Genomic DNA, 22,882 nt, shown 5'->3' with positions numbered 1-22,882 from the left:
TTAAAACCCAACAAACAACAGACAAACACAGGATACTAAAACACAAATAAAACATTCGATAAAATTAACCAATAGATAAAAACACATTTACACATACAATATGAGATGCAATTAATTAATTATGTAAAATGAATTGAGTGCATCAACACTGCATGTAGTCCTTAACCAGTGCTTTAAAATCGTTAAAAGGCATAAAATGATTTAATTTAAAAAGTCGCTGTGTTTTCTTTCACAGTCAGGGTGCAAAGTTGTTGAAAGCCTTTTTTCCTGTCTCTGTATTGACACAATGGGATTGCAAGATAAAAATGGGGGGACAGGGGACCCTGGGACATTGCCAAGTCCCTATGAACATTGTTTAATTTGTTTTTTACTGTCGCCCGCAGAGGCAACTGCTGTTGTGATTTTGGGCATTACAAAAATAAATGTGATTGAAACTTAATTGAAATGTCCTGAGACCTCAAACGGCAAACATATGCACTAATGTGCAATAAACTTGATAAATAATCAGTCAAAATGCCAACTAGAGCCTTGTGCACAAACAAAAGGCAGAGCTGTTCTCTTCTTGCATCCAATGATTGCCATTCTACTTTAGAATATCATTCACAGTGAGGAGTTCTGTATCCTTCTCCTGTAATTAAGCTTAATGCTGAATGATATACCGAGTTCAGAGGTTTTAATCTGTTGATGTAGAATGCATATAATATCACCATAATCTAGAACTGAACAATTAATTTTATTTCTAAAGTAGAATGACAATCTGGCTTTAAGACTATTTGTCAGCTAACCCTAACCCTTGTTCAATGATATGTTTGTTGAAGTAGAGTTTATCATCGATTCCCAAGTATTTGTAATGGGGTACTTGTTGAATCTTATGACCATCAAGCGAAAGAATAGATATACAATTTGGGTCACAAGAGTGTCTTTTGAAGAGCAGCATACATAACATACAGAAGTGTATCATCTGCACAAGTGGATGCTACTGTGTTTTAGATTATGTTAAATTGAGTTTATGTAAATTGTAAATAACAGAGGTCCAAGAACAGAGCCTTGAGGAACACCTTTATTAAGTTAAGAAAATTCAGATTGAAGCGATCATCAGAAGCAGCTTGAGCTCTATTTGTGAGATGATCTATAAACCATTTTTTCATTTGTGCGGAACCCAAAAATTCCAGTGATCCAAGAGAATCCAGTGATCCACTGAATCCAGTGATCCGCTGAATCCAGTGATCCGCTGAATCCAGTGATCCGCTGAATCCAGTGATCCACTGAATCCAGTGATCCGCTGAATCCAGTGATCCACTGAATCCAGTGATCCACTGAATCCAGTGATCCACTGAATCCAAGGCCTTTGACAAATCAACTAAAACAGCGGCACATTCTTCTTGATTATCCAATATCATTTATGACTATTGTAGCAGCTGTGATAGTACCATGCCCTTGTCTAAATCCAGACATATAGCTATTTAAAGAAAGCACGCACCAAAAGTTTTGCTCGGCTGGAGAGTTTTGAGATTGGACAGACATTATTCAAATCATTTTTCTGGCCTGCCTTTGGCAGTGCCTCACCTGTCAATCTTCCATCCATTTTCTACCGCTTGTTCCCTTTCGGGGTCGCGGGTGACTGGAGCCTATCCCAGTGACTTTGGGCCTTAGGCAGGGTGCACCCTGCACAGTGGCCAACTCATCGCAGGGTCAACACAGAGACATTACAGACACACATTCATTCAATTCCAATTTAGAATTTCCAATTTTGCCTCACACATGCATGTCTTTGGACGGTGGGAGGAGCCGGAGAACCCAGAGAGAACCCACAGTAACACGGGGAGAACATGCAAACTCCACCCAGAGAGATCATGTGATGTTGGTCTAGTTCGGGAATAGAACCCATGATCTCCTTCTTGGGAGGCAAGAGCGCTAACCGCCTTTGCCAGCGTGCACGCCTGGTATGTATTTTAAAAAACTCTTTCCCTTTAATCCAATATGGAACAATAATATTCAATTAATTAGAATGTTCACATGTTCCGTGACTCCCGTTCGATACAGGGAGGCGAGAGGGGGGCGGGGCGATGAGGCAGCACCTGGCTCTGCCTCTCGGAGCACACTAGAATGCCTCACAAACAGAGCTGGTGATGCAGATCATGTGTCCGACTGCCCCTCTGTTTATAACATGTAAAACACTCTGACCATGTGCTCTGTACTTCCATGTACTTCACCGCACGTCACTGCAGTAGAGACATGTTTATTGACAAAACTGCTGCTTATTTGGTGGCCTTGGCTTCTGCCCAGGCTTTGTCACGCTCTCGAGATAATGCAGCGATGTCTTGACAGAAATAAGGAATTATTCTTATTTTTGACCCTGACTCTTTTAAGAGTTATATATGATTGATTTTATCACCTTGGCGTTTACAAACTAAAATTGGAACACACTGGCCCACATTGGGAAAATATTCCCCAGTACAGTTTCAAGAACAGTGCTGGAGAGAATGTCAGACCAAATTCAGTATTGAATTGGCAAATGCCAATGCCTCTTTTTCCCTTCATGTTTATCCTCAGCGTTGCAGGATAAAGCAGAGCATATTCCACGTTCTTCTCTCTCAGGCGGGATTTCACCAGATCCAAAGCTTTACGTTTCTTGACCACGCTGATTAATCGTTAAAGAAGGAGACCTGGGGCTTGGTTGATTCGGTTTGGCTCGCATCCATGACATGCTGTTTGTCACTAAAGCAGAACATCAGCAGAATAGGTCTTGAACATTGTTTCGGAGCCAGAGAGCAGAGGGTGATGTGCACAATCAATCTTCAATTTCCCAACTTTTGTTGGGTGTTTGAGATATTCAGGGATCCAGATCTCCACATTATACCTATACTATACCACATCTTTACCTTCAATTTCCTATGGAATGCCGACAATCCGAATACTATCTGCACACTTGGTTCTCCAGGTTGTCCAGTTTGTCTGTCAAAATGTGCATTTAGTTTGTCAATTCAGCCATTTTAGATCGCAAAGCAGAGACGGTGTCCCCCAGGTCAGAGACCTCCTCCTGTCAAGCTCGCCATTCTTGGTATTCAAATCACACAATTCCTCCAGGGCCGTCTATCTTTGCGTCCACTGTCTTTGTAATATATTCAGTAATCTCCCATAAAGCCGCCACAATCATCGGGTCTATGCCGCTCTGCATCTGGAGCTGGAGTGATCGAGTGGTAAAGCCTGAACAGCAGCGGGACTTGAGCCGGGGCCTGGGTGCGCAGTGGCTTTTTTTTCATTTTTTCCCCGGCAGTTTCTTCATGTCTGCTCCCAGGTAAACTCAAATCTAGATGCATTATTTCCACGGGTATGACCGCAGCAAGACAGACAAGAATGAATGATCAATCTGATGCCGTTGATTAGGTTTTGTTTTTTTAAATGTACAACATTACTTTGAACTGTGGTGATTCAATGTATTTATCTTATTGTAGACCTTGCAATTAGACTTCCTTTTGCTTATGGATGTATTTTTGATAAACACTTATGGCCTTATTGGAGCGCTAATAGTTAGTATAGGTTAGGAGCCAATTTAACCTCCCACTTAATTAAAAACAATCAGATACCTCACAAGAAAGGATATTATAATTAAAATAAGTGCAGTTATTATAAGTAATAACTTAAGTTATTTCCCCATGTGGGACAATAAAGGAATATCTTATCTTATCTTAAGTAACTTGTATTTGAAGTTAATAAATGAGTATCATTTTTAATTATATATGAAATGACCGTAATAGACATACCATCCTTTAAGGCTATAAGATAAGATAAGATAAGATAATCCTTTATTGTCCCACATGGGGAAATTTCATTGGTGCAACGCAGGTAGATACAGAGGTAGATCCAGAAGAACAGATCACTTATAGGAAGTCTGAAAAACACTTTCAGTAGAAGATCTCCTATAAATAAATAAAAACTCCCATAGACAAATACAGCACTCCTGAATAAAAGCTGCTCCAACGAAAAAGTCAAAGAAACAAGAAATTGTACAATTACTGCACCTGTCAATAAGACGCAGGTACCCACATTGTAACATGAGATATTTACACAAGCCGGTTGTCTTTTGAACCCAGGATGTCGCGGCGCATGGACTAATTACACTCGTTTCTTAGTGAACATGAGTTGGATTGTAATAAAACACTGCATTTTGAAGCTTAACAAACTGAAAACACATCACAGCTGTCCCTCCCGTCCCCTCTGTCCCCTCTGTCCTTGATGACTCTGTGTGAGCTGATGTACCTGTGTCTGTGTCTTCACATCTGGTTCATCTGCTCCTGAGCTCGTGCTTATGTGTGAGTGTGACGTTGTAACATGAGATATTTACACATGAATATGGTACATGTAGTGATGCAGGGGTCACTTTTGCCAAGACCGTCTTATTTTAATGTGGCAAGTTCTAAACCACAGGCCGCCATATATCGCATGTCCGCGCTCATGGTGTGTCTCAGCGTTTTGCCACATCTAGATTCACTTCCTCATTAAACTAATTTATCCTTGAATATGAGACTGATTGCAATACAACACGCAGCGTTTTGAAGTTTAAAATAAAATGAACACTGTTCACTGACGTCTTCTTCTAAAGTGTGCTGCTGGAGTGCCCCCCGGTGGCCGTTAGCCAGTAAAGATCTATAAATGAACCACACTGTTGGGCTGTAGGGTTTAAAGCGTAGGAAAAAAGTAGCGACTCAAAGTCTGAAATGTACGGTACTTATTACAGGTTACGTTGCCCCTTCTTGTGGCTGTAGGACACGTCACAGGAAAGTAGACAAGCTTTGTTTTTTAATGAGATAAAAACCTCAAAGATTTTTTTTCTCCCTGAATTTCAGCTATTTGACGTTGAGATGGACCAGGATAGCACATTTTTGTCAACTTTGATAATTCCCAAGAACGTTATTAAAACAATTATAGATTTGGTTCTTTTTTTTAATGAAAATAATATTCAAGTCAAATTAGTAGGTTTAATATATATATACAATGTATCACATAGCTAGTTAACCTCAATAACATTTACTTACCATGAAAGATGGTAACACAGAGGTTACAAAGCTGTTCATAATGTTACAAAAATCCCTTGTTTTAACTGTGTTTACACGTAAAGCCAGAGATTTAGCACACTTCCTCTCAAATTAGACCCAGAGTACAGTGGACAAGCCAAAAGCTCAGCAAATAGCTCAAAACTACAGCAGCAGAAGAAGCAGCAGAGAGACAGTAGGAGGGAAACAGGAAGAAGAGGGAGACAGGAGAAGGGAGACATCTGAAGGGAGACAAGAGGAAGAGGGAGACAGCAGGAGGGAGACATCTGAAGGGAGACAAGAGGAAGAGGGAGACAAGAGGAGAGAGACAAGAGGAGGAGAGAGAAAGGAGAAAGAGCAAGACAAGAGGACGAGAGAGACAGGACGAGTGAGACAAATGGAGAAGGGAGACAGCTGAAGGGAGACGGGAGGAAGAGGGAAACAGGAGGGGGAGACAAGGTTAGGAGTCAATATTAATGTTAAGGTACACTTAAGGGACAATAAAGTGTATATTAACTTCTCCGACAGGAGAAAGGGAGAGACAAAAGGAGGGAGACAGGAGGAGGGAGACAGCTGATGGGAGACAGGACAGGAGAGACAAGAGGAGGAGGGAGACAGCTGATGGGAGACAGGACAGGAGAGACAAGAGGAGGAGGGAGACAGCTGAAGGGAGACAAGAGGAAGAAGAAGAGGGAGACAAGATGAGAGAAACAGCAGATGGGAGACAGGAGAGACAAGAGGAGGAGGGAGATAGGGGGAAGAGGGAGACAGGAGGAGGGAGACAGGAGTGTGATAGGAGGAGGAGTCGTGTTGGCGAGTTAGGCCTTACTTGCAGTGCTTGTGTGGGCCGCTGAGAGTCTCGATGACAAAGCACTCTCCTCCATTCAGGCAGTAAGCCAGGTCTTTCTCATGGCACGGTTTGAAGTGCTCCGAGTGCAGCGGCGGCACGGTGGGTGAGGCTGGGGACACAACAGCAGCAGCGTGAGAACAAGCACAGTTACACACAGTTTTCAACAAACCTGTCTCAAATTGCCCCTGTCCTTGCATCAAAAAGATCCATATAAGATCATTGATGCAGAGAGAGGGTCCCCAGCTCTTTGGTTCCAGAGGAAGTAGCGTCTGCGTACGGAGCCAAGAGCCTATTGTCTGTTTGGACCAGGAGGTGTCGTGCGCTGCAGATGAATGTTGGACGGGTAATAATCTGTCCCTGTGTGATGAATAGGCTGTGGTCAAACTTGTGCCACCGGAAAGCGCACCTCGTCCCAACATTCATCACTACAGGAAGTAGTGTGCTCTGTGTGCCTGTGTGGACTGAAGGGACTCGAGGAGGGGAAATAAATACTATTACTACTACTACAACTAACACTAACAATAAGAATAAATACTTGATTAGTCCTAGGCCTAAATCAGACTGAACAAGCTATTGTGAATATTCGGATATAGCAATATTGGCTTACGCAATAATCAATATTGCAACAAATGAAATATATTGCAATAACAGCACGGTCTGACCGGTCATCCATCCTGTTTTCATTCATTCATTTTCTACCGCTTGTTCCCGTTAGGGCTCGCGGGCCTTAGGTGGGTTAACACGGAGACATAGACACATGCATGTCTTTGGTGGGACGGAGCCGGAGAACCTGGAGAACCCGGAGAGAACCAATGGTAACACGGGCAGGACATGCAGACCCAGAGGGATCATGTGATGTTTGTCTGGCCTGGGACTCGAACCAAGAGCACTAACCGCTCTGCCACCGTGCACCCATATATATATATATATATATATATATATATATATATATATATATTCTTTTTTGGATTGATTCATTAATCCCATTAAAAATGATTATTTTAATTTAGTCTTGGTTTTGTCTCTGTTTGGCTAATAAATGACGGCATGTGCACATTTGTTTTAATATAAAGAGTATTACAATATCACAATAATACTGATATTCCAGTAATTAAAAGCCACATTGCGTATAGGAATGTGTAGCCCTAGTGCAGGGGTGTCCAAACTTTTTTCACCAAGGGCCGCATTTTGAGACTTAGACGGGGCAGAGGGCGACAAACAACTTGACAATGTTGAATTTGTTGAATGACAAAGTGAATCATTCGAAATTTTGCATTTGACATAATTGCGATGAGCCTCCACACCTTTAATTAGACCTAGAACATTAATATTAGGACGGTATGACATCAATATGCCTGAATTTTCCTAATTTCACAGTAAAAAGTACTACTTTTTGTTGTTTGGGCCGACATAGCAGGAAGCTGGAGGGCCAACAAAAATTGGTTTGAGGGCCGCATTTGGCCCCCGGACCCTAGTTTGGACATGCCTGCCCTAGTGTGAGAAGCTTCTGTGGCCACAGCTGCCCAGGGGCGGAGCCTTCAACTATCTGCAATGCCTCACTCTCACACCATCTTTCACCTTTTGTGAATCCTTCTCATTTCAAAGTCTCCAGCTACAGCTCTAACCGAGCACAAAGATGACAACATTCCAACAGGTAAAGTGTCCCTTACTCTAACCTCTGTTATATCTGTACAAGGCTTAGCTGACAAATCATCTTAAAGACAGATTCGTCTTTAGAAATAAAATGAATTGTACTGTTCTAGAGTATTGAACGATTTTCTAACATTCTGCTAATAAAATTGGCCGTGGCTGGAGAGCCGCGGCGCGGTCAAATTGTCGCGCCGTTTCAGTTTCCTTAACCCTAACCCTAACCCTAACCTTAACCCTAACCCTAACCTTAACCTTAACCTTAACCTTAACCCTAACCTTAACCTTAACCTTAACCCTAACCTTAACCTTAACCTTAACCCTAACCCTAACCCTAACCTTAACCCTAACCCTAACCCTAACCCTAACCCTAACCTTAACCTTAACCTTAACCCTAACCTTAACCCTAACCTTAACCCTAACCTTAACCCTAACCCTAACCCTAACCCTAACCTTAACCTTAACCCTAACCCTAACCCTAACCTTAACCTTAACCTTAACCCTAACCTTAACCTTAACCCTAACCTTAACCTTAACCCTAACCTTAACCCTAACCTTAACCCTACCTTAACCTTAACCCTAACCTTAACCCTAACCTTAACCCTAACCTTAACCCTAACCTTAACCCTAACCCTAACCTTAACCTTAACCCTAACCTTAACCCTAACCCTAACCCTAACCCTAACCTTAACCCTAACCTTAACCCTAACCTTAACCCTAACCTTAACCCTAACCTTAACCCTAACCCTAACCCTAACCCTAACCTTAACCTTAACCCTAACCCTAACCCTAACCCTAACCCTAACCCTAACCTTAACCTTAACCTTAACCTTAACCCTAACCCTAACCTTAACCCTAACCTTAACCCTACCTTAACCTTAACCCTAACCTTAACCCTAACCTTAACCCTAACCTTAACCCTAACCTTAACCCTAACCCTAACCTTAACCTTAACCCTAACCCTAACCTTAACCTTAACCCTAACCTTAACCCTAACCTTAACCCTAACCTTAACCCTAACCTTAACCTTAACCCTAACCTTAACCCTAACCTTAACCCTAACCCTAACCTTAACCTTAACCCTAACCTTAACCCTAACCTTAACCCTAACCTTAACCTTAACCCTAACCTTAACCCTAACCCTAACCTTAACCCTAACCTTAACCCTAACCTTAACCTTAACCCTAACCTTAACCCTAACCTTAACCCTAACCTTAACCCTAACCCTAACCTTAACCTTAACCCTAACCTTAACCCTAACCTTAACCCTAACCTTAACCCTAACCTTAACCTTAACCTTAACCCTAACCTTAAACCTAACCCTAACCTTAACCTTAACCCTAACCTTAACCTTAACCCTAACCTTAACCTTAACCTTAACCCTAACCTTAACCTTAACCTTAACCCTAACCTTAACCTTAACCTTAACCTTAACCTTAACCTTAACCTTAACCCTAACCTTAACCTTAACCCTAACCTTAACCCTAACCTTAACCTTAACCCTAACCTTAACCTTAACCCTAACCTTAACCCTAACCTTAACCCTAACCTTAACCCTAACCTTAACCCTAACCTTAACCCTAACCTTAACCTTAACCCTAACCTTAACCCTAACCTTAACCTTAACCCTAACCTTAACCCTAACCCTAACCCTAACCCTAACCCTAACCTTAACCTTAACCCTAACCCTAACCCTAACCCTAACCCTAACCTTAACCTTAACCTTAACCTTAACCCTAACCCTAACCTTAACCCTAACCTTAACCCTACCTTAACCTTAACCCTAACCTTAACCCTAACCTTAACCCTAACCTTAACCCTAACCTTAACCCTAACCCTAACCTTAACCTTAACCCTAACCCTAACCTTAACCTTAACCCTAACCTTAACCCTAACCTTAACCCTAACCTTAACCCTAACCTTAACCTTAACCCTAACCTTAACCCTAACCTTAACCCTAACCCTAACCTTAACCTTAACCCTAACCTTAACCCTAACCTTAACCCTAACCTTAACCTTAACCCTAACCTTAACCCTAACCCTAACCTTAACCCTAACCTTAACCCTAACCTTAACCTTAACCCTAACCTTAACCCTAACCTTAACCTTAACCCTAACCTTAACCCTAACCTTAACCCTAACCTTAACCCTAACCCTAACCTTAACCTTAACCCTAACCTTAACCCTAACCTTAACCCTAACCTTAACCCTAACCTTAACCTTAACCTTAACCCTAACCTTAAACCTAACCCTAACCTTAACCTTAACCCTAACCTTAACCTTAACCCTAACCTTAACCTTAACCTTAACCCTAACCTTAACCTTAACCTTAACCCTAACCTTAACCTTAACCTTAACCTTAACCTTAACCTTAACCTTAACCCTAACCTTAACCTTAACCCTAACCTTAACCCTAACCTTAACCTTAACCCTAACCTTAACCTTAACCCTAACCTTAACCCTAACCTTAACCCTAACCTTAACCCTAACCTTAACCCTAACCTTAACCCTAACCTTAACCCTAACCTTAACCTTAACCCTAACCTTAACCCTAACCTTAACCTTAACCTTAACCCTAACCTTAACCCTAACCCTAACCTTAACCCTAACCCTAACCCTAACCTTAACCCTAACCTTAACCCTAACCTTAACCTTAACCCTAACCCTAACCCTAACCTTAACCCTAACCTTAACCCTAACCCTAACCCTAACCTTAACCCTAACCTTAACCCTAACCTTAACCCTAACCCTAACCCTAACTCTAACCTTAACCTTAACCCTAACCTTAACCTTAACCCTAACCTTAACCTTAACCTTAACCCTAACCTTAACCCTAACCTTAACCCTAACCTTAACCCTAACCTTAACCTTAACCTTAACCCTAACCTTAACCCTAACCTTAACCCTAACCTTAACCCTAACCCTAACCTTAACCTCAACCTTAACCTTAACCCTAACCTTAACCTTAACCTTAACCTTAACCTTAACCCTAACCTTAACCTTAACCCTAACCTTAACCCTAACCTTAACCCTAACCTTAACCCTAACCTTAACCCTAACCTTAACCCTAACCTTAACCTTAACCTTAACCCTAACCTTAACCCTAACCTTAACCTTAACCTTAACCTTAACCCTAACCTTAACCCTAACCTTAACCTTAACCTTAACCTTAACCTTAACCCTAACCTTAACCCTAACCTTAACCCTAACCCTAACCTTAACCTTAACCTTAACCTTAACCCTAACCTTAACCTTAACCTTAACCTTAACCTTAACCTTAACCCTAACCTTAACCCTAACCTTAACCCTAACCTTAACCCTAACCTTAACCCTAACCTTAACCTTAACCCTAACCTTAACCCTAACCTTAACCCTAACCCTAAAACGCGGTCAAATAGCGGTGCAGTTTCAGGAGACCAAAACTGTTATTTTTGTGCCGGCCGCGCGCCGCGGCTCTGCAGACACTTCCTATCCCATTTTGGGAAGCCATATGAGGCTGTTGTGATTCTGGGGTCTTTGTAAAGTTAAATGATTTGAAAATGAAACGTCGTTCAGTGGATAAGGAGGTACATCTATAGTTGCTGCCACCGTGGAGTTGTGGGTTCAAATCCCCTCTCTCTCCTTTCATACTACAACTGTCCTGTCTAATAAAGCCTTTGGGCCCAATCTAGGGATCTGAAGATCCTCCAGGTGATGAACTGTCAGGAGAACATGCTCCTGTACTACTGTAAAACATGGAGGACTATAGAGGGACTATAACAAGGCATATGAATAAGTTTGTTCCATTTTATTCAAGACCATGTATACCAACTCCAACATCAAATTATTATCATTAATGTTAGATGATCACATCCTATATGGAGATAGAACCATGTTGTAATAGCCCAAAACCCGATCTGCCATTTGTGGTATAACTGTAGATTTAGTTGTTGTAGCATTGATTTCTCTGGGTATCCTTTTAAAATAATGTTCTATTCCAAACTTACGATTGCCACTTCCAACATTTTTTTCTCCTATTGATCGATATATTCATTTATGACATCATGCCTAGATGACTGCAACACACTTTATTATGGTCTTGATCGGACCTCTCTTAAATGCTTGCAGTTAGTGAAAAATGCGGTGGCCCGGCTGCTCACAGGTGCAAGGTGTCACCATGACTCCAGTCCTGGCATCACTGCACTGGTTCCCAGTTATGCGGAGAATCCAATTTTAAAACATTGCTCATGGTTTTTAAGTCTTTAAATGATCTGGCTCCCTGTTATTTGTGGGAATTATTGTCCCACCATGTTCCTGTCTATACCATGCGGTCCTCCGCTCAGCTATTTCTGGATTTTCCCAGGTCAAACCTGAAAAGCAGAGGGGCATCAAGTATAAAGCCACAGCAGAGCACATGCTCAGTGATCAGGAACAGAGGAAGAAGTGTTGGAGGAGAGACCATCATGAAGGACACGCCTCTACATGGGCTGAACCACCAGAACATGACTGAAGTGGTTGATATCATGAAATCCTACCAATGGCTAGCGCAGGCCAGACTGAAGGACAGCACAGGCGCTCTCGTGATGGCTGCACAGGAACAGGCCCTGAGCATCAGGGCAAAAGAGGCCGAGAACTTTTCTTTTTCAATTACCAGTACATTTATTTGAATTTTGTCCAAAGACAACAAACTGTTTTCTACAGTTTAAGCATCAAAATGCTGTGTGTTTTATAAGATAAGATAAGATAATGTCCACACATGGGGAAATTTCGTAATAATAATAATAAAATAAAGTAAAGTAAAAATAGCTAGCAAAAGACTAAATAATACTAATAGTAAGTAAGTAAACAAAATAAAACACTCTTATTATCAGTTGTATACATGAATATGACCTTAATTGCTTGTGAGTACGACAGTAATTGCACATGAATATGATGGTATTGCACATGGTCAATTCAATATTGCACATGGTTAATTCAGTATTGCACGAGTTCATGGCAGTGTTTGTTATAAAGTCTGACAGCAGCAGAAGGAAAGACCTGCGAAACGTCTCCTTCACACAGCGAGGGTGGATCAGTCTCTCACTGAAGCTGCTCTCCAGAGTGGACAGAGTGTCTTGCAGGGGACAGAGTGTCCTGCAGGGGACAGAGTGTCCTGCAGGGGACAGAGTGTCATGCAGGGGACAGAGTGTCCTGCAGGGGACAGAGTGTCCTGCAGGGGGTGACACTCATGGCCCAGCATAGATGTGAGTTTAGCCAGGACCCTTCTGTCCCCCACCTCCTGCACCGAGTCCAGAGCACAGCCCAGGACGGAGCTTTGTCCAGCTTCTTCCTCTCCCTCTCTGTGATGACCACACCTACAGGAGCTGATGCACCACAGAGTCAGAGAAGGTCTTCAGGAGTGGCCCTGTCAGGAGTGGCCCTGTCAGGAGCGGCCCTGTCACTCCAAAAGACCTGAGTCTCCTCAGGAGGAAGGGCCGACTCTGGCTCTTCCTGTACGGTCTCTGTCATGAGTCCAGTTTGTGGTTCAGATGAACACCAGGTCCTTGTATGAGTCAGTCTCTCAATGTCCCGTCCCTGGATGTTCACTGGTGAGGGGGGCGTGGCCTGTCCCGTCCCTGGATGTTCACTGGTGAGGGGGGCGTGGCCTCTGTGGAAGTCCACCACCATCTCCTTGGTCTTCCCCGCGTTGATGAGGAGGTGGTTCCGCGGACACCAGTCCACAAAGTCCTGCTCCAGTCCTCTGTCCTCCACATCATCGTCGTCTGTGATGAGTCCGATGATGGCAGAGTGGTCAGAGAACTTCTGCAGGACACAGCTGTCCGTGTCATGTCTGAAGTCTGCAGTGTAAAGGGTGAAGAGAAAGGGCGCGAGGACAGTGCCCTGGGGCGCCCCCACACTGCAGGTCCGAGTGTCAGACACACAGTCCCGGGCTCTCACAAACTGGGGTCGGTCTGTGAGGTAGATCCTTGTTACTTCAGGAGTTGAAGTCCCTCTCATCACAATCGAAAGAGCACATCGCCATGGCAACCAAGACCAGCTGATAAACCATAAGGCCTGATAATGAGGTTTCTTAACGATCCATAGGAGGTTCGTCAAAAATGGCAAATGTTCAACCACATCAATGAGGAGCTCAGGAGAAGAAAGCTAAGACATGGGTTTTCTTCTGGTGACTTTTGAAGGTAAAAAACACAGAACACCAAGAGTAGTAGAGGTGCTCCTAAGGAAGACAGGGAACGCAGAGAACTGAACAAGATGAGAAATGGAGCCACCAGCGTGGGCTATGTGAGTTTGGGTTGTGGTCACATGGTGATACATTTACAATGTTCAAATCCAAGCTAAAAACAGTTTTGTTTAGCTGTGCATATGACTGAAAGGATTTTATTTGCACTCTTCTCTTTTATTTCTTAAACTGTTTTGTGATTTCTGTCATTTCTTTGTGATTTTAATGCATTTTTGCTGCTGTGTGAAGCACTTTGAATTGCATTGTGTATGAAATTTGCTCTACAAATAAACTTGCCTTGCCATTTCTGTTCATTTGAAGGGACTGAAGACATTATTTAACTAACTTTATGCTCCATGTTGGCTGCCTGCTTTTGTAAACTCTAAATACATCGACTCATCAATGTGCCACATGTGGGAGATTGGATTTGTGGGAAATTGGAAAATACTTGCAGAGTCCAAAAAAAACAATCCCAAAAAAAAAAGATTTTTTTGGGATTGGACTTACCTCCCTTTTACAATCATTTTCTTGATCAGGTTTTGCATCTCATTGGAGAACCACAGCATCACATGTTTGGAGGGAATTCTGTTGGAAAAATGTGTCTCGTTTCTTTCTAAGCCGATGTCAAAGTGCCCATTCCTCATAGGGAAATACACACTGTTGGAGAGGATGTGGCAGCAGGAGACAGACTGTTGGAGAGGATGTGGCAGCAGGAGGCAGACTGTTGGAGAGGATGTGGCAGGAGGATGTGGCAGCAGGAGGCAGACTGTTGGAGAGGATGTGGCAGCAGGAGACAGACTGTTGGAGCGGATGTGGCAGCAGGAGGCAGATTGTTGGAGAGGATGTGGCAGCAGGAGGCAGACTGTTGGAGAGGATGTGGCAGCAGGAGACAGACTGTTGGAGAGGATGTGGCAGCAGGAGGCAGACTGTTGGAGAGGATGTAGCAGCAGGAGGCAGACTGTTGGAGAGGATGTAGCAGCAGGAGGCAGACTGTTGGAGAGGATGTGGCAGCAGGAGGCAGATTGTTGGAGAGGATGTGGCAGCAGGAGACAGACTGTTGGAGAGGATGTGTCAGCAGGAGGCAGACTGTTGGACAGGATGTGGCAGCAGGAGGGAGACTGTTGGAGAGGATGTAGCAGCAGGAGACAGACTGTTGGAGAGGATGTGGCAGCAGGAGACAGACTGTTGGAGAGGATGTGGCAGCAGGAGACAGACTGTTGGACAGGATGTGGCAGCAGGAGGGAGACTGTTGGAGAGGATGTAGCAGCAGGAGACAGACTGTTGGAGAGGATGTGTCAGCAGGAGGCAGACTGTTGGACAGGATGTGGCAGCAGGAGGGAGACTGTTGGAGAGGATGTAGCAGCAGGAGGGAGACTGTTGGAGAGGATGTGGCAGCAGGAGACAGACTGTTGGAGAGGATGTGGCAGCAGGAGACAGACTGTTGGAGAGGATGTGGCAGCAGGAGGCAGACTGTTGGAGAGGATGTGGCAGCAGGACACAGACTGTTGGAGAGGATGTGGCAGCAGGAGACAGACTGTTGGAGAGGATGTGGCAGCAGGAGACAGACTGTTGGAGAGGATGTGGCAGCAGGAGGCAGACTGTTGGAGAGGATGTTGCAGCAGGAGACAGACTGTTGGAGAGGATGTGGCAGCAGGAGACAGACTGTTGGAGAGGATGTGGCAGCAGGAGACAGACTGTTGGAGAGGATGTGGCAGCAGGAGGCAGACTGTTGGAGAGGATGTGGCAGCAGGAGACAGACTGTTGGAGAGGATGTGGCAGCAGGAGACGGACTGTTGGAGAGGATGTGGCAGCAGGAGGCAGACTGTTGGAGAGGATGTGGCAGCAGGAGGCAGACTGTTGGAGAGGATGTGGCAGCAGGAGGCAGACTGTTGGAGAGGATGTGGCAGCAGGAGACAGACTGTTGGAGAGGATGTGGCAGCAGGAGGCAGACTGTTGGAGAGGATGTGGCAGCAGGAGGCAGACTGTTGGAGAGGATGTGGCAGCAGGAGACAGACTGTTGGAGAGGATGTGGCAGCAGGAGACAGACTGTTGGAGAGGATGTGGCAGCAGGAGACAGACTGTTGGAGAGGATGTGGCAGCAGGAGGAAAACCACTATCATGTGTTTTGGGATTGTCCTGTTCTTCAAGTTTAGACTGAGATCAACAAAGTCACCACAGGACTCAGGACTCTGTATTTGGGCCTCAGGACTCTGTATTTGGGCCTCAGGACTCTGTATTTGGGCCTCAGGACTCTGTGTTTAGGCCTCATGACTCTGTATTTGGGCCTCAGGACTCTGTATTTGGACCTCAGGACTCTGTATTTGGGCCTCAGGACTCTGTATTTGGGCCTCAAGACTCTGTATTTGGACCTCAGGACTCTGTATTTGGGCCTCAGGACTCTATATTTGGGCCTCAGGACTCTGTATTTGGGCCTCAAGACTCTGTATTTGGGCCTCAGGACTCTGTATTTAGGCCTCATGACTCTGTATTTGGGCCTCAGGACTCTGTATTTGGACCTCAGGACTCTGTATTTGGACCTCAGGACTCTGTATTTGGGCCTCAGGACTCTGAATTTGGGCCTCAGGACTCTGTGTTTGGGCCTCAGGACTCTGTATTTGGGCCTCAGGACTCCTGCCATGGACACAATTGGCGGCTATGTCTGGGGCATTCTCCTAGCAGCAGCGAAAAAGGCACAAAAAGATGGGTGACACAAAACACGCCGACTACAAAGGACTGGACTGGGTTAGGGTTTGACATTAACCCTGGACTGACATTATAATGGACATCCGTAATTTGGAAAGGGTTAGAATTGGACTCAATTTGAAATTGGACACATTTGAGGGACTGTGCGCGAAGTGGAACTTTTGTTTGGGGTAATTTGTGTTTTAGTTTTCATTGATTTGTAGGATGTCTTTTTTATGTCAACAAACAGACCAGAGTGATTCAGGAGCCTTGTCCTTGATGTACTTATGGATCTTGGACGTTTCGTCCTGGATAGTGGCTCTCACGCTCACTAGTCCCGCCTCCTTCCTTACGGCTAGTGTACAGTCTCAGGGTGCTAGTGTCCAGTCTCAGGGTGCTGGTGTACAGTCTCAGGGTGCTAGTGTACAGTCTCAGGGTGCTAGTGTCCAGTCTCATGGTGCTAGTGTCCAGTCTCAGGGTGCCAGTGTACAGTCTCAGGGTGCTAGTGTACATCTCAGGGTGCTGGTGTACATCTCAGGGTGCTAGTGTACAGTCTCAGGGTGCTAGTGTACAGTCTCAGGGTGCTAGTGTACAATCTGAGGGTGCTAGTGTACAGTCTCAGTGTGCTAGTGTACATCTCAGGGTGCTAGTGTACAGTCTCAGGGTGCTAGTGTACAGTCTCAGGGTGCTAGTGTACATCTCAGGGTGCTAGTGTACATCTCAGGGTGCTAGTGGCCAGTCTCAGGGTGCTAGTGGATAGTCTCAGGGTGCTAGAGGCCAGTCTCAAGGTGCTAGTGTCCAGTCTCAGGGTGCTAGTGTACATCTCAGGGTGCTAGTGGCCAGTCTCAGGGTGCTAGTGTATAGTCTCAGGGTGCTAGTGTATAGTCTCAGGGTGCTAGTGTCCAGTCTCAGGGTGCTAGTGTACAGTCTTAGTGTGCTAGTGTACAGTCTCAGGGTGCTAGTGTCCAGTCTCAGGGTGCTAGGGTACAGTCTCAGGGTGCTAGTGTCCAGTCTCAGGGTTCTAGTGTCCAGTCTCAGGGTGCTAGTGTACAGTCTCAGGGTGCTAGTGGATAGTCTCAGGGTGCTAGTGTCCAGTCTCAGGGTGCTAGTGGATAGTCTCAGGGTGCTAGTGTCCAGTCTCAGGGTGCTAGTGTCCAGTCTCAGGGTGCTAGTGTACAGTCTCAGTGTGCTAGTGTACAGTCTCAGGGTGCTAGTGTCCAGTCTCAGGGTGCTAGTGTCCAGTCTCAGGGTGCTAGTGGATAGTCTCAGGGTGCTAGTGTCCAGTCTCAGGGTGCTAGTGTCCAGTCTCAGGGTGCTAGTGTACAGTCTCAGTGTGCTAGTGTACAGTCTCAGGGTGCTAGTGTCCAGTCTCAGGGTGCTAGTGTATAGTCTCAGGGTGCTAGTGTCCAGTCTCAGGGTGCTAGTGTCCAGTCTCAGGGTGCTAGTGTACAGTCTCAGGGTGCTAGTGTACAGTCTCAGGGTGCTAGTGGCCAGTCTCAGGGTGCTAGTGTATAGTCTCAGGGTGCTAGTGTCCAGTCTCAGGGTGCTAGTGTCCAGTCTCAGGGTGCTAGTGTACAGTCTCAGGGTGCTAGTGTACAGTCTCAGGGTGCTAGTGTCCAGTCTCAGGGTGCTAGTGTACAGTCTCAGGGTGCTAGTGGCCAGTCTCAGGGTGCTAGTGTACAGTCTCAGGGTGCTAGAGGCCAGTCTCAGAGTGCTAGTGTACAGTCTCAGGGTGCTAGAGGCCAGTCTCAGGGTGCTAGTGTCCAGTCTCAGGGTGCTAGTGTACAGTCTCAGGGTGCTAGTGTCCAGTCTCAGGGTGCTAGTGTACAGTCTCAGGGTGCTAGTGGCCAGTCTCAGAGTGCTAGTGTACAGTCTCAGGGTGCTAGAGGCCAGTCTCAGGGTGCTAGTGTCCAGTCTCAGGGTGCTAGAGGCCAGTCTCAAGGTGCTAGTGTCCAGTATCAGGGTGCTAGTGTACATCTCAGGGTGCTAGTGGCCAGTCTCAGGGTGCTAGTGTACAGTCTCAGGGTGCTAGTGTACAGTCTCAGGGTGCTAGTGTACAGTCTCAGGGTGCTAGTGTACAGTCTCAGGGTGCTAGTGTACAGTCTCAGGGTGCTAGTGTACAGTCTCAGGATGCTAGTGTACAGTCTCAGGGTGCTAGTGTACAGTCTCAGGGTGCTAGTGTCCAGTCTCAGGGTGCTAGTGTACAGTCTCAGGGTGCTAGTGTCCAGTCTCAGGGTGCTAGTGTCCAGTCTCAGGGTGCTGGATTTGGGATTGAACCCTCAATGCATATATATAATAAGATAAAATAAGATAAACCTTTAATGTCACACAAGGGGAAATGTGGTTGTTCCACTGCAGCAGAAACAGGAGGAAAGGACAGATTATAGGACGTTTCAAACACACTCTTAATAGAACTCATATGAACAAAACAAAAAACTCTTATTAACAAAAACTCCTCTCCTATCTTAATAGGAAATGGAGGGGGGGAAATAAAATAAAATAGATAAATAAAAAGATAAAGATAAAAATAAGATAATAATAATAAAATAATGATAATAGAATAAAATAAAATAAAGTAAAAATAACTAGCACAAGACTAGGTAAATACTATTAGCAGGTAAGTAAACAGAATAAAAACAAAATAGAACACTCTTATTTACAGGTATTGCACATGGTTACATCAGTATTGCACATGTTCAGGGCTAGCAGTGTTTGTTATATATATATATATATATATATATATATATATATATATATATATATATATATATATATATATACTGTGCACAAGAGTAATGAAATAAATTGTATGAATGCATTGAACAACTACAGTACAAGGTGGTCCGGTACATCAAAGATGTAGAACTGTGAGCCAAGCGCCAAGCAGCTGTGCAGGACCATGTACACACCGGCGTTTAGTCCAGCAGCAGCAAAGCAAATGACACTGTGTCAAGATAAATCCACAGTCAGAGCCAGAAAAGCAGGAAGTGTGACAGTGCTTCATTTCCATCCACACAGAGAAGGTGACGTCTGCTCTGAACAGATAGGCCTGAGCTGGTGCTAATCTGGACCTGTGTCCATCAGATGGAGCCTTAACGCTTCTTCACAGGGAACATGCCCCTGCCTTCTCAGTCCAGGCACACCAACCAGGAGGAATTCATTACTGTGGAGATGGAAGCTGATTGGATTTGTGTCCCTGGGCTCCATTCTGCAAGTGAGATTCTGATCACAAACTGCCTCCTCCTAATGTGTATGTGAATCTGCTCCAGTGCTCACCAAGGCTGAGTGCCAGGGCTAAAATTACAGCAGCTCTGCATAAAATGACCAGAGCGGAGTAAAACAGGCTGGTGTATGCTGTCTGCAAATAATTGATCAAATCTAGCCATCTTATCATTTAATATTATCCCTGTAACACACCAGGGCACACTTTTGGTTTTGTTTTATTACACAAAATAGGGAGAATATCCAGATTTGTTAAACAATGCTAACAAATGTGTTCTCTTTGTGGACGTTTGGGCACCAAAATAATCATAAAAAATATAGCCGCAAGCGGCAATGATCGGCCCTCGCCACGCCGCCGCCACGCCGCCGCCACGCCGCCGCCAAGCCGCCGCCACGCCGCCGGCTAACGCGCCCCAATTGTCCTTTTATTACGCCTACTGCTGAATCTGTGACGCTGTCACATCTTCTCCCCTTTGTTTTACCATCAAAAAGCTATTTTATTTTGAATTCTTGGCAAAATGTGCGGCTTTGCCGCACAGACACCGTGACTCTTTGAATGAAAATGTGGATAACTTTTGATGGTCCTGAAGATGAGTCTCACCAAATTTCAGGTTAATAGGGCTGACGCCCTGGGAGGAGTTTGTGAAAGTCTAAAGTGTAAACATGTTCTGGCGATTTCCCCATTGGAATAACATGAAAGGTTTCGGTCATTGTTACGGCAACGCCATAACAATTATGACATGGGTCTCATTGACTTTTTTGATGGGGATCCCAAAATTGAGTTGTGTGTCAAATTTCATCTAATTTCGCAAAACTAAACATTTAACCTCCATATAAAATCTGTAGGGGGCGCTGTGGCGCCAAATGAATTTATTTCACTTCAAGTAGGTTTAGGGCAAAGAGTTTAACAACTGATTCTAATTTGACGCAATTCGGACTTTATCTATATGAGCTTGATCGAGCTATTGCCCACAGAGGAGTTCATTAAAGTGTGAAGCATAAATGTGAACATTTCAAGGATTTGGCGTTTTTCCCATTTGTGACAGTATATTTGCAGCTCCACGGCACAGAGACCGTAGCACTTAAAATCAAAATATGGATAACTTTTGATGCCCCATTTGTGTAGATGATTTCCCCAAATATGAGCTTGATCGGGCAATCGGCCTAGGAGGAGTTTGTTAAAGTGTGAAGTGTAAAAATGTGGTGATTTGAGCGATTCTACGATTTTCCCATAAGGATAACATGGGATGTTTCTGTCAACGCTACGGTTACGCCGTACAAAATATGACTTTGGCTCTCATACTTGTATGATCAGGATGGCAAATTAGAATTTAGTGCAAAATGTCATGTCATTTGGAAAAACTCTATTGTTTATAGGCCACTCTGAAGGCCAAATAGTCAGAATTCTGGGAAACGTTTGCGGCTCCGTCGCACAGAGACCGTAAAAGTTATCCTTAAAATTTGGATAACTTTAGATGCACCACTTGTCTAGAGGACGTACACCGATTTTGAGGTTGGTGGGCAAAACGCACTAGGAGGAGTTCGTTGAAGTGTAAAACATAAAAATGTGGTAATTTGAGAGATTTTGCGGTTTTCCCATAGGGATAACATGGGAGGTTTCTGTCATCGCTACGACTACGCCGTAAAAATTTAGGCATTTTTGTGATTGGCTTTTGTGATCGGGACGGCAAAATAGAATTTTGGGTAAAGTTTAGACAATTTTGGTAAAACTAATTTTTGACCTTCAATGTTAATTTAAAGGTCACTCTGTAGGGGGCGCTATCGCGGCCATTTCAATTTTGTCAGCCTAAACTGGTCCAAACTAGAAAGTTTAACAACTGATTCAAATTTGGTCCTAATCGGACTGGTTTTGATCAAATGGGAGCAATTTTTAGATCTGCAATATTCCAAAATAAGTTGTCCAACTTTGCGGCTGCGCCGCACACAGACCGTAAAAGGTATCTCAAAAAATTGAATAACTTTAGATGCCCCACTTGTCCAGAGGACGTACGCCGATTTTGAAGTCGGTGGGCAAAACGCCCTAGGAGGAGTTCGTCAAAGTTTGACGTGAACAAAATGACTAACACAGCGTATTTTCATTTTCAAAGGAAGATGGCGGCCATAGGGTAAGTCTGGGGGCGTGGCCACAATGATTTTTTTTGTTCGTCCTCACGAGAGGAATGCGTGTCCCGAATTTCGTAGCTTTACGCCAAAGTTGACCTCGGGGCGTCTCCCATAGGCGCAATGTATTTTGACTTTTGTCGGTGGCGCTGTCGCGCCATTTTTTAACGAAAAAAAAAATGGCCCAGAAAAAACAAAATTTTTCGCCGATTTTGAATTTTGGGCAAAGTTTGGTGAGTTTTTGAGCATGTTCAGGGGGTCAAATTAGAGTTCAAAGCGCTGAAGAAGAACAAGAAAAATAATAATAATAATATTTTTAGCAAAAACAATATAGCCGTTTTCACTATAACAACAAATTATACATCGTTTGAAAGCTCTAAGCCTTCCCCATGCCGCCATGGGGTGGAATCATCATTACGAGCGCTTACGCGCTCGTCACTCCCTATTCCGTCGGGATGCCCCGCCCACTCCCCATAGACTTCCATTGATTTGAGCAGATACAAGCATGACCCATGCCTGCGGCATGGATTTTCGCGTACGGGACGATGCCAAGAGGGTTTTTGGAGGAATGCAGCGCTTCGCGCTGCTGTTGTCAACAATGAGTGAATGGGCTACGCCCATTCACTCATTGTTGACTATTTCTGTCATAGCAGGAGTAAGTATGCATGATCCATGCCTTCGGCATGGGCTAGTTCACTGTACTTGCCAGGGGCGACGGGGTACCAAACATGCGGGCTGCGCCCGCATGTTTGGTCAGACAGTTGCAACGCTGCCTTCGGCAGCGTTGCGGGAGCAATAGGCCCTCCGCCCTGCTGGGGCTCGGGCCTAAATATTCCGATGCGAAAACAATGTTTCCCATTTTTCAAATATCATCTATACATTTTCGGAAAGCGCTCGCGCTTTCCTACCTCATGGTGTGGGTCCCTGGTCACTGACAGGTACTTTCGTTAATTTTGAGTGGGCTCCGCCCACTTTGTGTTTTTGGCCCTCTATACAGTAATAATGTTCAATTTTTGCATTACATGCTTATATGCACGGAACATGCAAGAGATGGGGAACGTATTCGTGAGCTACTTAGCGCAAATGAGTGCTTTATATGGGGATGACGACCGCTTCGCGGCCGTCATC

The 22,882-nt window shown here is 44.6% G+C and overlaps 1 protein-coding gene across 2 annotated transcripts in view; it reads right to left on the bottom strand.

The window, feature by feature from the left end:
- nrg3a (neuregulin 3a) overlaps window positions 1-22,882 on the bottom strand; it is a 564,733-nt gene that overhangs the window by 68,438 nt on the left and 473,413 nt on the right. For both annotated transcript variants that reach the window (XM_072436249.1, XM_072436248.1), the window contains exon 2: window positions 5,863-5,992. In XM_072436249.1, coding sequence (XP_072292350.1) covers window positions 5,863-5,992 — 130 coding nt within the window. The remainder of the gene's footprint in view (window positions 1-5,862; window positions 5,993-22,882) is intronic.

Source organism: Eucyclogobius newberryi, unplaced genomic scaffold (assembly GCF_026437365.1).
Source record: "Eucyclogobius newberryi isolate DKJ021-1_F unplaced genomic scaffold, fEucNew1.0.hap1 SCAF_8, whole genome shotgun sequence".
NCBI lineage: Eukaryota > Metazoa > Chordata > Actinopteri > Gobiiformes > Gobiidae > Eucyclogobius > Eucyclogobius newberryi.
This window is presented reverse-complemented; position numbering and strand designations above follow the sequence as displayed.